General features: G+C 51.4%; 1 protein-coding gene across 1 annotated transcript in view; it reads right to left on the minus strand.

The window, feature by feature from the left end:
• Window positions 1–15,937, minus strand: part of Ptgis (prostaglandin I2 synthase) — a 35,702-nt gene extending 19,765 nt beyond the window's left edge. The window contains exons 1-2 of the mRNA NM_031557.2: window positions 15,786–15,937; window positions 2,176–2,299 (exon numbers count right to left, since the gene is read on the minus strand). Of these exons, the coding sequence (NP_113745.1) occupies window positions 2,176–2,299; window positions 15,786–15,862 (201 nt within the window). The 5' untranslated portion in view covers window positions 15,863–15,937. The remainder of the gene's footprint in view (window positions 1–2,175; window positions 2,300–15,785) is intronic.
• Window positions 15,938–16,157: the final 220 nt, after the last annotated feature.

The raw sequence follows: 16,157 nt of genomic DNA on the forward strand, positions 1-16,157 counted from the left end.
CCCCAAATCTCCATGCTGAAACCTATCAGGGCTAAGACCGGCCAATGTCTTCTAAAAGCAATGGTTGTAGCCAGGTGTATAATTGCAGCTCCTCAAAAGACTGAGACAGAAGGATCCCGGGTTCGAGGGCTGTCTGAATTAGAGTGGGTTCAAGGGCCAACCCAGGTCATAATAGTAAGATCCTGTCTCCAAATAAGAAGGGAGAGGGGGCTGGGGTACGAAAGTGAAAACTGATGCGGTCTTTGCCTGGCGTGTATGATGTCCTGGGTTCGATCCCTGGTACCTCACCAAGGAGAAGGATGAGTGGATGGGTGAGTAGATGAGTAGGGAGATGTATGAATGTGTGCGTGGGTCGGTGTATGGATGGGTGGGTCGGTGTATGGATGGGTGGGTCGGTGTATGGATGGGTGGGTGGGTGTACCTATGGATGGGTGGGTGGGTATATGGATGGGTGGGTAGGTGAGTGAGTGGGTAGATGAGTGGGTAGGTAGGTGTATGAATGGTTGGGTGGGTGTACCTATGGGTGGGTGGGTGTATGTGTGGGTGACTTGATATATGGTTGAATGTGTGGGTGGGTGGGTGGATAGGTAAGTGTGTAGATGGGTGGGTTGGCGTGTGAATGAGTGGGTGTGTAGCTGTTATCTGTGGGTGGGTGAATGAGTGGGTGGATGTGTAGATGGGTAGGTGGGTAGGTAGACGGATGGGTGGGTAGGTGGGTGAATGGGTAGGTGGGTGGGTAATTAAGTAGATGGGAGAGTTGGTGGGTGGATGGATTGGTAGGTGCATGAATGGGTGGATGGGTGGGCGGATGGGTGGGTAGGTAGGTAGGGTCCTGAATGGGTGGATTGGTAGGTGGGTAGATGGGTGGATGAGCGGGTAGGTAAGTGGGTGAGTGGGTGAGCAGGTGGGTGAGCGGGTGAGCGGGTGGGTGAGCGGGTGAGTGGGTAAGTGGGTAGGTGATTGGGTGAGTGTGCGGGTGAGTGGGTGAGTGGGTGGGTGAGTGGGTGAGTGGGTAGATGGGTGGATGAGCGGGTAGGTGAGTGGGTGAGTGGGTAAGTGGGTAGGTAAGTGGGTGAGTGGGTGAGTGTGCGGGTGAGTGGGTGAGTGGGTGAGTGAGTGGGTGAGTGGGTAGATGGGTGGATGAGCGGGTAGGTGAGTGGGTGAGTGGGTAAGTGGGTAGGTGAGTGGGTGAGTGGGTGAATGTATGGGTGGGTGGGTGAGCGGGTGGGTGAGTGGGTGAGCAGGTGGGTGAATGGGTAGGTGAGTGGGTGAGTGGGTGAGTGGGTAGATGAGTGGGTGAGTGGGAGGGTGAGTGGGTGAGCGGATGGGTGAGTGGGTGAGCAGGTGGGTGAGTGGGTGAGCGAGTGGGTGGATGGATGGATGGATAGATGGATGGATGGATGGATGGATGAATACAGAAGTAGACGTATAGGAGTAGACCAGAGTCAGGTGCTGAGTGGATGGATGCTGAGCGTTGGCTGGACTATGGTGGGTGGATAACTGTGGGAAGAAGAACGGAAGGAAGCCAGTGGACATGGAATCTAGAGATGGAAGCTGAATGGGTGCTGGGTGAAGGAGTGGAGAATGGTGGGTGACTTTTGATGGGTGATAGAGTCTGGAGAGCAGTTAAGAAGAACACTGGCTACTCTTCTGGAGGAACTGAGTTCGGCTCCCAGCACCCCAGTGGTAGCTCACAGCCATCTGCAGCTCCAGCTCCCGGGGGTCTGACACGTTCATCTGGCCTCTACGGGCACCTACACAGATGTCATAAACATGCACATGCACACACAGATACACACATGTATACATGAATAGAAATTAATCTTAAAAAATCTTTAAAAAAGACTAGATAGTTGATAAAAAGATATCAATACAGAAAGACAGATGGGTAAACAGACAAGCGGAAGTGTAATATTTAATCTTAATTGACCAGTTGATTGCATTGGAAGCACCTTAAATACTGACGTCCATCCCTACGAGAGCAGTTTTACACGCCCTTAGAGCACAGAACTCAGTTGATGACTAGTACATAGGAGGCAGCTGGAGGGACAGAGGGACAGTCAGCCTCCCCTGGGCAGGAATAGATGGATGGGTGGGTATGTGGGTAGATGTTGGAGGAGTGGATGGCCCCAGTATGAGCAGCCACTCACCCCTGTCGCTCCCAGAGATACTCACAGTAAATATGTCACCGTGCTTCTCCTTCATCCTGGTAAGGAAGCTGGCGGCATCCTTCCCAAACTCCAAGGCATGGCCCAGCCAGGGGATGCTGCCCAGGTCCAACGGAGGCTCACCGGGTCGCCTGCAGAAACCACAGCACCTAGCATCATGTGATGAAGAAAGGGAGGGGACAGAGAGCAGAAACCATGGGGAAGTCGGGGTGGGGGAGGGGTGACTGTGGAGGTGGAAGGGGACCGATGGCTTCTGAGAGAAGAGCTTTTCAGTAAGAGGGAACCACAAGAGCAAAGACCCTGGGCTTGGTGTTATGGGCTCAAAGGACGGTATGGAGTTGGGTAGGTGTGGGCCAACAGAGAAAGGACATGTGTGTGGAGCTACAGCCAGGTCGTGGGTGAGACCCTATGGTTCATGTGGGCAGGGGGCTGTCTGTGGCTTTGTGTCTGAATGGGATGGGGGTCCTGGGAGGGTCTGTGAGGAAGATGACTGGTGTGGGGAAGGCATGCAGATACGTTAGCCTCGACACAGAGGATGGACCCAGGGTAAGGGTGGAGGCAGGGGGTGGGAGGGCAGGCAGGGTCTACGGCATAGATGACTTCCGGTGGGAGGGAGCTTCCAGCACCCAGCAGAAGGATGGAGAGTTCTCTGAGCCAGTCTGAGCTCAGGGTATCTCACGCTCCCTCTCCTGACCACAAGAAGAGAGCAGTGGCAGGGACAGGGTGGCAGGGTGCAGGCTTCATCACAGTCTTTGCTCGATGGGAGCCCTCTGAGGCAAGAGCCAGGGCAGGAAGGCAGACTGCCTCAGCTTCCAACAAAGGCTAGTCTGTACGGTCCCTGGGGAAGGAACACTGTAAGGTCCATGCAGGTCCCTAAGAAAGGCAGGTCTGACCACAACCCGTGGGTTTGATCCCTCCTCGCTGTGAGAGTGTGTGTGTGTGTGTGTGTGTGTGTGTGTGTGTGTGTGTGTGTGTGTGTAAGGCCTGGAGAGGCTGAAGAGTCTATCAGATTCCCTGGAACTGGAGTTACAAGCAGCCCGATATGGGTGCTAGGAACCAAACCAGATCCTCGGTAAGAGCAGCAAGCATCGTACCAGGTGAGCCATCTCTCCAGGCCCCAGGGGAGAGCCTTTAAGACAAGCTTTCTTCTTACTGAGCCAGTCCTTATGGGGAGATGTGGCTTCTCTGGGCAAAGAGGTCCAAATCAGGAGAGGGATTTGAGGACCGGTCTCTGTGGCTGGCTTTGAGAATAAAAGAGACAGCCACTGGCTGTAGACAGGGACACAGGGGTCTCTGTCCTCCAGGTGGACTCTGCCCACCTTGGCCCTACCTCTGTGAGCTCAGGACCAGCTGATGGCTTAAACTGCTCCATTAACTACCACACGGGTTCCCAATGCCATGTGCTTGGCTTCCATGGGAAGTTATATTTCACCTGCTTCCTCCTGAAGGAGGGACGGTGAGCTAAGGAAAGCCCCTGGGAGGTCCCTAAGCCCCTATGAGGACCTGACTCAGTCTGAGAGACATCAGAACCACAGGAATGCCCCAGACGCCCATCTACTACATAATGAATGAGTGAGTGCATGCATTAATGGGTGAGTGACAGTGAGTGAATGAGTGGCTAATGTATGAACGAATACTGACAGAAGATGAATGAACGAATGAGTGAGTGACCAGTGTGAGTGAATGACTGAGAATGACCGAGGGAAGGAATGAATGAACGACTGCATGAGTCAATGAGCAACCAATGTTTGAATGAATAACTGACAGTGATCTAGTGAGTGAACGAAAGTCAGTGAGTGAATGAATGAAGTGTCATATCTCTCCTCTCACTGTGGTTCATTCACTCACTCACCAAACATTAACTACAAGGCAGACACTGCCGTGGATACTGGAGACAGAGGAGAGAACTGGACAGATGACCCCCAAACCCATCAGGAAATGGCCCCCAAACCCATCAGGAAGTGGCCCCCAAACCCATCAGGAAGCGGCCCCCAAACCCATCAAGGAGTGAGAGAAAGAGAAGCAAGTTGGCCACAGAGAACAAACATTCCCAACTAAAAAGTGCATGAGGTGGGCGTGGCCCTGCACACTTGTGAGCCCAGCCCTGGGAGGCTGAAGAGAAAGGCGCAGAAGTCTGAAGCTAGCCTGGGCTACAGAATAAAACCGTCTCAAATGAACAAGGGCTGGGTATGTGGCTCAGTGGTACAGTGCCTACCTACCATTCATGAAGCTGTAGCTTTGATATATATATATGAGCCAGCATGTTGACCAGGCCTGGAATCTGTACTTGGGAGGCTGAGGCAGAAGAACCATGAGTTTGAGACCAGCTGTGATGAAGACTGTTTCAAAAAACCAACAGACACTTAATTATTAAATGTACAAAGGATTTGAATGGAATGTTCCCCAAAGAAGATGCCAAAATGACTGATGGGCATTTCCCCGGTTACCAGGGAAACACCATCACAAGATACTATTTTGTACCCACTCTTATAGCTGCAGTACTGTTTTGTTTTGTTTTTAGTTAAAAGAAGATTAAGAGTTTGTAAGGATGTGAAGGAACTGGACCACACAGATGTACACAGATGCAAATTGCTGTAGAAACCAGCCTGGCAGTTCCTTAACCAGCATACTGCAGGATGAAGGGGTTTAGCCCCAAGAAATAAAAACAGGTGCATTAACAGATACACTGTTGCACTCACTGTTTCATGGAGCAGAAACCACCCTGCATCCACTGACTGATGGGGGAAGAAACTCACTGTGGTACATCCAAGCTACAGAATAGTATTCGGCCTGGAAAAAAGACGTGATGGACCTTAAGACAAGGTGCTAAGTAGAAGCCAGACCAGAGAGCCAGGAGATACACAGGGCGAGGCTTAGTTTGGTGGTTGCCTGGGGAACAGGGGTAGAGAGTAGCTGCCAACAGACATAGGGTTTCCGTTCAGGAGAAAGTGTTCTAGAATTAGGGGTGATGGTTGTTCAACCTTGAGACTGGACTAAAACTCTTGAGTTACTGTTTTAAACAGTGAATTCTAAGGTATGTGGAGTGCGTCTCACTAAATACAAAGTACGGAAGAGTGACTAGGACAGAAGAAGACCGGATGGATGAAAATGATGAAGGTGATGTCCCAGGGGCGGGGCCTGAAGGGTGAAAGACTCTGGAGGGAGGGAGAGGAACCTTCAGGCAGAGGGAACAAATGCGAGTGCCAGTGTCCCAGGTGCCGGTGTGCCCATGGGGTCTTCCATAATACAGCGACTGGTGTGGCCCAAGTGCAGAACACATTGATGGCGTGAGTGAGGATGTCAGAGATGACCTTGAAAACTGTGAGGGCCTGAAGGTCAAGGAGGGTCTGGCTTCTCTGCCAAGTACAGTGGGGACCCCGTGGAAGGATTGAAGCTGACTCTCACAGTACCAGGACTGTTTTTTGTTTGCTTGTTTTGTTTTTTAACATGTGACAGCAATACAGAGAGGCAAGATGTCCAGGTTCAGGAGAGCACAGTGACTGTCCAAGGGGAAAGCATGGCATCAGCTCCCCCCAACTCCAAAGTGAGGGGCTTTGGTCACATCTAGCAATTCAGGGGAGCTCAGGCTTCCCCTATGCTTCCCCTCTGCTCCTCAGTCTGGCTGTCACTAGCCTCAAGGGTATGTGGGACAAGATGGCCAAGGCTGAGGAAGGCCCAAGGAGACAAAGACGATGTAGGGGGCACAGGAAGTACCCCGCCCCCCAGACCCCCAATACTACCTCACCACATTGCTTCTGGAGGCAAACTTAGCCTCCCTGGACCCAGGGAAGACCCACAAAGCCAGCACGGCTCTTGTGCTGGTGGCTTCTGAGAACTGCCAGCAACTTCTTCCTTTCTAATCCCTTTGAAGTCCTGGGCCAGAAGGCTCTCCTGGCATGCAAAGGAGCAGCCCAGTAGTCAGTCTGCGTCTGCCCCTACCAGCCCAGACCCAAGCCTGGGATCAAGACCCAGAGCAATGTGTTGTGCAAGAGAGGCTGGAAGGTCAGGGGTTACCACCCAAACTTGGATGCCACACTTGTACAAATTCCAGCTGTACTTCTTGCTAGTTTGTAACTGTTCTCTGCGTCAGTGTGCTGGTCTGTGTAATGGGAAGAGCTCGTTCTGAACACTGTCAGTCTCAGGAGGGTTAAAGGGATGCCTAGGAGAGCACCTGGCAGCCAGGAGTACCTGGGAGAAGGACCCAGAGGCCTCCCAAGTGCCATTTACTGAGCCATGGCTGCACTTGAATTACCACCCACGACATCGGTCCTTGTTGCTTTGTTGGGTAGTAGCAGCTCGTGTTCAGAGGGCCAGAGTTCCGTGGCTCCTCCCCTCGAGGAACAGCTCTTCCCGAGAGGTCCATTTTCCAGAGGAGAAGACTGAGGCATGGAGAGACTGAAGTCCTTACCTGGAGTTCCCTGCAGATGTTCTGGGTTTCCATCCAGAGCCCATATGATCACCCCACTGAGCATTTGTAACCCCCCCAGCCCCCCCTTTACAGATGTGGAAGTAGTCTTACAGAGAGCTGGCAGCAGCTTACCAGTGCACAGGATCTGCCCCTGGGCCACCTCCTCCAGACTTTACCCTACAGTGGTGATGGGACAGTGAATCGGGTGTTATTTCTGGCCATGCTCTTTTTCCCCCACAGAGAAACCCAAGAAGGTGCAGACAAAGGCAGGAAGCTGGAGCCTGGGCGCCGCCGGGGGCCCTTCCAGCAGCCTGGCGGCTCCCCTGCACTGGACCCCAAGCCAGTCCCGGCCACATTCCAAGATGACTCAGCCTGTGGACAGCAGAGGCTAAGGAGGCTCTATTTCAGAGCCTGTGGTCTCCCAAGGCTAATTGACACTCTCACTTTCTGGAGGCCCTGCCAGAGCAGGAGTTGGGGGAAGAAGGGCACTCAGGCCTTTTCATCCTGTTTTCTACATACCAAGATGTTCCTCCGCTCTCTGTCCTAGTGTGTCCCACCAGGTAGGGGCCTCTAGACTCTGAGAGATTCTTATAAACAGAGCTAAGGGCCAGCTCTGCCACAGGGGAGGGAGTCAGAAAGGGCTGTCAGGCCCTCTAAGGCAACCCTGGCATGACGATGGTGTCCTCATTGAGTGGATCTATTCCAAGAGAGCAGGGGACCTAGTGTTCCCTCAAACTCTGGAAACTGTGCCTGGAACATAGTAGGTGCTTAAAGAATACGCATCACATGAATAAACTGTGCACATAGTCAGACTCAGTGAAAAAGCCTGCCTCCCAGAGTTGCTGAGAGGGACAAGATTGAGGTCCCTAGCAGTCTGGGTTCTGGAATGACCAGCACAGAGGCTGGCTCCATGCGCTGTGCAGCATTGGTAAGCTGCCCAACCTCTCTGGGCAAACTGCAATTCAGAGCACAGCAAGAAAGGGCCCTGGGAGAATTTGCTGGGAAATGGAACAGGGCTCAGTCGAGTCTTCCTCCAGTGTGCACCCGAAGGGATTCCTATCTGCCACTAACACAGGCTTTTTCTTCAGCTACTCCCATCTTGTTTGCCCTCCCTGCCCAGCCCCGCCCCCTTCACTGCCTATTAGAAAAAGCATATGGCAGCTGAGTAGGCCTGGCTCAGTGCGCAGAATGCTTGCCAAGAACATGTGCAGTCCTAGGTTTCACCCTCAGCATGAATAAATAGGGTGTGGTTGCAAACCCCTGGGACCCCAGCACACAGGAGGTGAGTTAGGACTTACTCAAGGCTAGTGGGGTACGTGAGACTCTGTCTTTAAAAAAGACAAAAAAAAAGAAGGAGGAGAGGGAGGAGAAGGAAGAGGAGGAGGAAGAAGAGGAGGAGGAAGAGGGAGAGGAGGAAGTGGAGGGGGAGGGCGAGGAGAAGGGGGAGGAAGAAGAAGAGGGGAGGAGGGGGAGGAAAAGGACAGGGAGGTGGAGGGGGAGGAAAAGGACAGGGAGGTGGAGGGGGAGGAGGGGGAGGAGGAAGAGGAAGAGAAGAAAGAAAGAAAAAGAGAAAGAAAGAAAAGGGAGGTTTTAGTATCATCAACATCCTCAAAAAGAAAACAGAAAAAAGAAAAGAAAAAAGACATATCTGCTTTTTGAGACTCAGTGAAAGACTGTCTCAAAAAAAAAAAAAAAAACAAGCAATTGAGGACGCAACCCTGTATCTACCTCTCTGGTCTCCTCCGTGCCACAGAAGCACAGCACACACACGAACGTGTGCACACAAGAAAGGGCCAGTGAGCAGGTCAGTGGGTAAAGACGCCTGACCACCTAGATTCAATGCCCAGAACCCCAAGGCAGAAGGTGAGAATGAACTCCGACGAGTTCTCTGACCGCAGCACGTGTGCCAGAGCACACATACCCACACGCGCGCGTGCGCACTCACAAACATAAATAAATAAACGTAAGCAAATCCTTAGTGAAAAGCAGCCGGAGCAGCGCAGACTTCTCGCTGCGGGTTCTTAAGTTTGGATTTTGCTTTTGAGGTAGACAAAGGAGTCAGATCACTTACTGGCCTGAGCAAACACTGCAGTGGAACCTGTCACGGACAGACCAGCTGCGCGCTGGAGTGGCAACTGGACGACGAAGGGGCTGTGGTGGGGTTTAGAGAGGGATACACCACCAAGTACAGTGTGTTTTCTCACTTTCACGAGAAATTAGAAGACTGGATTTGGATATATGAAGCCCTCCACCCATCCCATCCCAATCCCAAGTCTCTTCAGCTAACACTGACGCTAGGACCATTTGGTGACCTCTGTCTTACGCTTGCTTGTTAACACAGACATCCATTTCTACCTAGAAATCCTGCCTCCTGCCCGGTCCAGGTTACGTCTTCTGTGCAGCCCTGGCCACGCCTTCCTCAGTGCCACTGAGGATGCCCCCTAATCCTTCAGCCACAGGTCCCACCCATGAAACCTCTCCACACTCCCTGCAACAGCCAGCCCAGTCCAAAGGAAAGACTCCCTCAGCTAAGTGTCTAGAGACTGAGCACACACTTCTGCAAGCTACCTCGGAGTACCAATGGGGAAACTGAGGCCCGGAAAACAAAATAGAATGTTGCTGGCAACCACTTGCAAGTGACTAGACTGGGTGGGGGCCCACACGGGAGATTCCTAACTCCTCCTAACTTCACGATGTCCCCAGAGAAAAGTCACAGATGTTAAACCAGACTTTTATAACTCCTGTCAGCATTACAGAAATCTGGAGGGAGGGGTGCACGTTAGTAAGAACTGTTTTTCTGGGGCTGGAGAGATGGCTCAGTGGTTAAGAGCACCAACTGCTCTTCCTGAGGTCCTGAGTTCAAATCCCAGCAACCACATGGTGGCTCACAACCATCTGTAATGAGATCTGATGCCCTCTTCTGGTGTGTCTGAAGGCAGCTACAGTGTACTCATACAATAAAATAAAATCTTAAAAAAAAAATAAAATAAATTAAAAAAAAAAAAAGAACTGTTTTTCTACTTGGACAGGACCACGGAATTGAGACTCTCTGTTTTTGATATATGTTCTGGAACGTTTAGGAGTAAAAACATCATAACATCTGCAATATTTTAAACAAAATATGGGGTGAAGGGAGCTCTTAGATTCCTCAACAGGCATATTTGAATCCTCTGTACAAAGTTTTCAGTGTTTAACTCGGTGCGGAGATCAGGAGACCGGCGTGGAGCAGTAGAGAATCCCAGGTCTCGTCTGCTGTATTTCTTATGGCCAGATCTTTGCTTAATTGTACTTGAAAGGACGTCACAAAGAGTGTGAGGATCTAAGAGTCACAGGAACGAGCTGGTTTGCATTGTCTTTGTCTTCACTGCTAACATAGACGTCCAGATTGAGGGCTGTGTTACTTGACAAGCACAGCAGCACCCTGTTAAATGACTGTGGCTGTGACCTGCGTCCTTAATGCTGTATAGTGAGCCGCTTTGAAAAAATTAAAAATAAAAATAAAAATAAAAAAACCAAGGTTCTTATTTTAAAGAAAAAAAAAGGGTTTTTTTTGTTTTTTTTTTTTTTTTTTTGCTTTGTTTTGTTTTTCTTGTTTTTTTGTAAATGCTGGAGGGCAGACTCAGTTGCCAACCCACTGGCGCAGTCTAGCTTTTGCTAGGAACAGTAGATCCTGGGGAATAGAAGGATGATGTGGAATATGCTCTCTGTAGCCCTTCAAGCCCCGGCTCTATGATGGGGGAGTGGTGTAGAAGTCACCCCCGGGTTTGGTCAGGAGAAAGGAATGGGGCAGGGAGGAAATACAGCCTTTCGTATTTCACCCAAACAGTGGGTCCTGCCTACGCACACATCTTCCAACACGTACCTATCTTTTCCTTCCTTGGAACTGTTTGGTTCAGAGCTGAGGTTCTTATCGTCTGGGATTTTTGAGTGGTCAGATAAGTGAAGTAATACAAGGCAAAGGAAAGGAATGCTCGCTCCAAGGGAAGGAGAATGCCGGGAGCCCAGAGTTTTAACCAGGGCTGAAACTTGAGCAAGTTACATGGCCTCCCTGAGCCTCTATCCTCCTCTACACAAAATGGGCAAGCGAGACGGGCAAGAGAGCTCCGCAGTGAAGAGCAGCAGTTTTTCTTCCAGAGAAGCCAGCTTGCATCCCCCCAACCCACACTGAATGGCTCACAGCCATTTGTAACTTCAGTTCCAGAGGATCTGATGTTGTCCTCCGGGCCCTGAACACATATGGTTTACAGACATACATTTAGGCCAAAAGCTCGTACATACAATTTTTTTTAAAAATGTAAATGGTAGTAACCAGAGCGCCCCTAGGCAAGTAGGCCCTTCTGTCACCCCACAGTGGCCGGGATCACCCATACCCAAGTCTCCCCAAGCCTTCTCAGTGACCTTCCCAGGTGCTCATTTGAGAAACAGTTTTGGTTTTGGTTTCTATAAAAAGTTAGTTAGTGGCCGGGCGGTGGCGGTGGCGGTGGAGGCGCACAACTTTAATCCCAGCACTGGGGAGGCAGAGGCAGGTGGATCTCTGTAAATTTGAAGCCAGCTTGGTCTACAGGACAGCTAGGACTACACAGAGAAACCATATCTTGGGAAGGGAGGGGAAAAAAATGGCTAGCTCACCAAGGGCCAATATTTCATAAATCCCCTCACCCTGTAAAACTTTTATGAAAATCTTTTCATCTCCTACCAGGTGAGGCTGCCTCATTCCCAGAACGTACTGACCCTCAGCTGACCCCCATTCAACCCACAGCTGACCCCATTTAACCCACAGCTGTCCCCATCCAACCCACAGCTGACCCTATCCAACCCACAGCTGACCCCATCAGACCCACAGCTGACCCCATCCAACCCACAGCTGACCCCATCAGACCCACAGCTGACCCCATCCGACCCACAGCTGACCCCATCAGACCCACAGCTGACCCCATCCGACCCACAGCTGACCCTATCCAACCCACAGCTGACCCCATCAGACCCACAGCTGACCCATCCAACCCACAGCTGACCCCATCAGACCCACAGCTGACCCATCCAACCCACAGCTGACCCCATCAGACCCACAGCTGACCCCATCCAACCCACAGCTGACCCCATCGCACCTGTCCTTCGTGTCTCCACTGAGTCTTTCAAAGCTACACAGCTGTAAAAGACTGAGAAGCCAGACCCCAGCCATCAGAGAAAAGACACGGTCACAATTCCATTAGAATAAACCTTAAGGTGTCTTCCTGCCCTGGACGTATTTGCCAGCCTGGCTTGGGTCCTGGTGCACACTTTTTACCCAAACAAATTCCCTGGCCCAGTTACTTTCGTGTTGTTGGTGCTTTTGTGGGACATCAAGATTATTCTCTTGCGTTCGGTCCCCAGCTCCGAAAAAAAAAAAAAAAAAGATTATTCTCTTGCAACAGCTTTGAGGTTTATCCAATATTTCAAAGCCACCGGGGAGAGTGTTTGGAGCCTTCCCCTTGGGGGAGACATATCCTGTGGCCTACCACCTTGGGCCACAGGGTCTTGACAGATGAGTCTTTCAAATCAGTATCAATTCCAGGATGGAAAATTTCTCAGCAACTCACTGAAGGGCCCAGGAAAATATTGCAGTGAGTAGATTCTGTATTTAGACACAGAAACCTCCTTAGAATGGGGCCGTGAGCTTTAAGGTTTGGAATGTAAAATAATCAGGCCAACAAAAGGAGGGGGACATAGATTCCCTCAGACGGTTCCTCCATCCTGTTCAAAATGCCCCTCCTTGCCCCACGACTCGAGAGACCCCCAAAATGTAACTGCCGACCACCCTTCTCTGGGTGTGGGATTCTTCCTTCTGCCCCCTTCCAACCCGTTCCCTCAGAGAACCGGGGAGATTTTGGATCAGGTTTGGCAGAAGGAAGGTGAAGAGACATGGTTAGCCCAACACTATCTCGGACCACGAGATCCCAGGCGGCTGCTTCTGTGACCGAGGAAAACCATCACTGTAGAAGCTACTAATGTTTTAAATCAAGATAAACCGATTTTAACAAGCTGGTTTCTCAGGGACTTAAATTCCTACCAGTGCCGGCTAGAGAGCTGGCTCGGCGGCTAAGAACACGTGTTGTTCTTTCAAAGGACCCACGTTCAGTTCCCAGCAGCCATGTGATGGCTCACAGCCATGTGTAACTCTAGTTGCTAGTGACCTGATGTTTTCTTCTGCCATCTAAGGCGGCAGGCACACACATGGTAAACAGACATGCATGCAGGGGAGAACTCCCTGCCAGACCGAAGAGGGTCATAGAGCAGTCTCAGGCCATGCCACGCTGAGGTGGGACAGAAGGACACCAAGGTCATGTTTTCCTGCCCAGTCTCTTTACGAGCTTCTGGAGAAATGGCGCCCCCTACAGGCACCGAGTGCACCTCCTGTTCTTTCAGTTTCCTTCATGGACCCCCCAGCTGAGCGACAGCCTGTGCATGCAGCCCAGGGGACTTCAAAATGACACCCAGGTGGCATTGTTTGACTCTCACCTAGAATCTGTGGTAAGACACAGGGACTCCCTGCCTTGGGTTGGGGCCAGGGAATTGCTTCTTGTTTCTTCAGTTTGCTAGCCTAGACCTGACGGTCCACCCTGAGTCTGACAATGAACAGCATGGATCCCACTATGCGTGCCCCGATGGGGATGGGCCCACTTCATCATAGAACTGAGCTCATAGCAATCAGAACGGAACCGTCACATGTGCTGCCATCTTGCCCAGTGTCCTATCGGGATGGAGGCAACAGCGTGACTTGGTTGCCATTTTGGCGAGTGACAACATCAAGATGGTGAGGACCATGGACCAACCACATGACAAGAACTGAGATGGCAGTGCCCCTAAAACTTTCTGGTACCACTGAGGCCTCAGAGGATCACTGCACCCCTAGAAGTTCCTGCGCCACAGGCATCAGTCCCAGGTCCAAATACTTTCCCGGTTTTGGTTCATTGCCTAATTCGGTCATGGAAGTGGGAGTCCCAGAGGCGATGCCAACGCCGACTCTGTTGCCAGTGAGACCAGCACGCTTTTATGTCAAACTAAAGAATAAAAGCAGTTCACCTCGGACGAGCTTCTGAAAGTCTGACATGTTTTATATGATGTTTTCACTGGTATTTAGAGGGGACTTAGAGATTTCCCAGCCATGCTCCGAGAATTAGACAAACATCACAGATGTGGTCAGACCTGGGAGGCTCTTGTGAACTTACAGCCAGGGCTGTGTCTCGGAAACGGAAGATTAGACGCAAGACGGATAGACAGATGTTAGTCAAGCTGTCAGCCGCCGGGCTTGGGTCACAGTGCAGCCTTTTCTGAGAAGAAATCACCTGGCTAGGTTTTTTTCTCCTGCTTTGTCTGTGTTTCTCTGTGCAACACTAAGATTTTCCTTTCTAACTCCCAGAGGTATAAAGACCGGTTCCATCCCAAGATAAAGGAACTCTCAGATTGTCAGCCAACAAGATTCACCCCAAACCACAGTGCTGGGGGTGTTCCTTCTCCCCTGCCACCCTACACCTCCATTCTCATCATCATCATCATTGTCATCGTCATCGTTATCATCATCATCGTCGTCATCATCACCATTGTCATCATCATCATCGTCATCGCCGTCATCGTCATCGGTTTAGACATTGAGAACTGGGACAGAGGACACTAAGAGCTCAGATGTCCTACCTCACAAGGTCAACCCTCTTCCTAACTGTAGTACCTGCCCCAGGGCGTAGCACAGGTCACAGACCCCAGCAGGCAAAGCAAATCACCATCTGTGAAACACAAAAAGGTGTTCGAGTAGGGCAGGCAAGATGGCTCCTCGGGTAAAGGTGTTTGCCAGCAAACCTAATGACCTGAGTAGGATCCTCAGGACCCACGTGGTGAGGACTGATGCCCATAAGTTGTCCTCTGACTTCCTGGTGTGTGCCATGGTGCACACACATCCACGCACACTAAAATAAATACACAACGTGCTCTAAACAACATGACAGCCAGGGCGAAGGCCTGTGGGCGAAAACATGAGCAGAAAGGATAAAGAAACCCACGAGTACCTGCACAGAAGCGTGAGCAGATGTCACCTCTAACATCTGGCTTGAGAAAGGGAAGTCTGGAATCCGAAACCACAGATCTGGTGCAGAGAGAGCTAAAGGCACCCAGCTATTCCTGACAGGAATCCCTCCTTTTGGGGCGGATAAGCAAATGTTTTAACTTTTACCCGGAATTGTGCCTGGGGTGAGCTGACTACTGGAAAACTCAACTCAAACACATTGTTTAAAAACTCAAGTTCTCAGTGTTTCTGGGCTTTTAAGGCGCTCTAACGTAAACAGGCTACAGAGCTGCCCTGTATTACCAGAGCTGGAGTCTGTGGAGGAGAGCAACTCTTGAAACATCTGGGGTTGTGGAGTTGTCACGCCCTGGAAGCTGACAGAGAAGACTGATGAACTTCCAGAACCTGAAATGCGGTTATCAGCCAGGGGCCAGGGCTGGCTTTTAAGTGAGACAAACATCCTACAAGAATATAGGATGTGAGCCTCTGTGGCAGCGGGAGGGAAGTCAATAACATTTACCACTTCTCTGAAATTCTCAAGCAAGTCTGAAGTAGCGTGTATGTGTCTGGGGGTGGGGGCTGGGGGGGGGGAGACTGGTTTTTGTTGTTGGTTTTTGGTTTTTTTAAATCTGGAAAGTTCCGCCCAAACGGAGCAACAGGAAAGGCCTGAGGAAGGGAGAAGAGTCTGAGTGAGAAGGTAGTTGCTTGGCTCAAGTCAAATGTATTCTGGTTCTGTACAATTCAGATTAACTTTTCAACACCTTACACAAAGACCTCCTGTCAGTCGAACTCCCCGGGATAAAGAGAAGTTTGTGGTTTTCCTCCTAAATGTCAGAATTGCCACAATGCACTACACTTTTTGAGGACCAAGGATCTAGTTCGACTCTACCCAGGTTTCTCCGCTGGCAGGTATGTCCTGGATCCCATATGGGACCGTCATCCATGAGTGGGAATTCCTTGATCAGTGTGACCCAGGGAGAGCATCGCGGCCAGTCCCCAGCCTCAGCGTCCCCACCCGGGATCGAGCCACCGTTAAGTCTAGGAGTCTAGGACATGGGACACCGTGGAGGCTGCAGAATGGGTAGTACCAACTCTGTCCCGGTCCCACACTGCCGACCCTCAGTTTCACCTGGCGTCCTTTCCGCGCACCCTGGCGGGTCCCGGAGATACTCACCGCGCGCGCCGGCGGCTCAGCAGCAGCAGCAACAGTAATAACACGGCCAGAAGGCCGAGCAGAGCGGCCCAGGACATGGCTCGAGGGTGTGCGGCTGCCGGGTGGCAACAGGTCACCGCCACCAACACCGAACCGCAGGATCCTCAGCTCAGCCAGCCCCACTCCAGGGGTCCGGCTGGAAAACGTGGGATGGAGAGGGAGGAGCGGGGAGGGAGCGTTGGCCCGGCTGCCGCAGAGGGGAGGAGAGGGGATTGGGGAGGCGGCCCCTGGTGGTGATGGGAGGGGGCAGAGAGGAGGAGACTGGACCAGAACGGACCAGGGGAGCCTTCCCGCCACATTCCTGCAAACCACGGTTCCCCGCCCATCCCCCAC

This window comes from Rattus norvegicus, chromosome 3 (genome assembly GCF_021556685.1).
Source record: "Rattus norvegicus strain SHRSP/BbbUtx chromosome 3, alternate assembly SHRSP_T2T, whole genome shotgun sequence".
NCBI classification, from domain to species: Eukaryota; Metazoa; Chordata; class Mammalia; order Rodentia; family Muridae; genus Rattus; species Rattus norvegicus.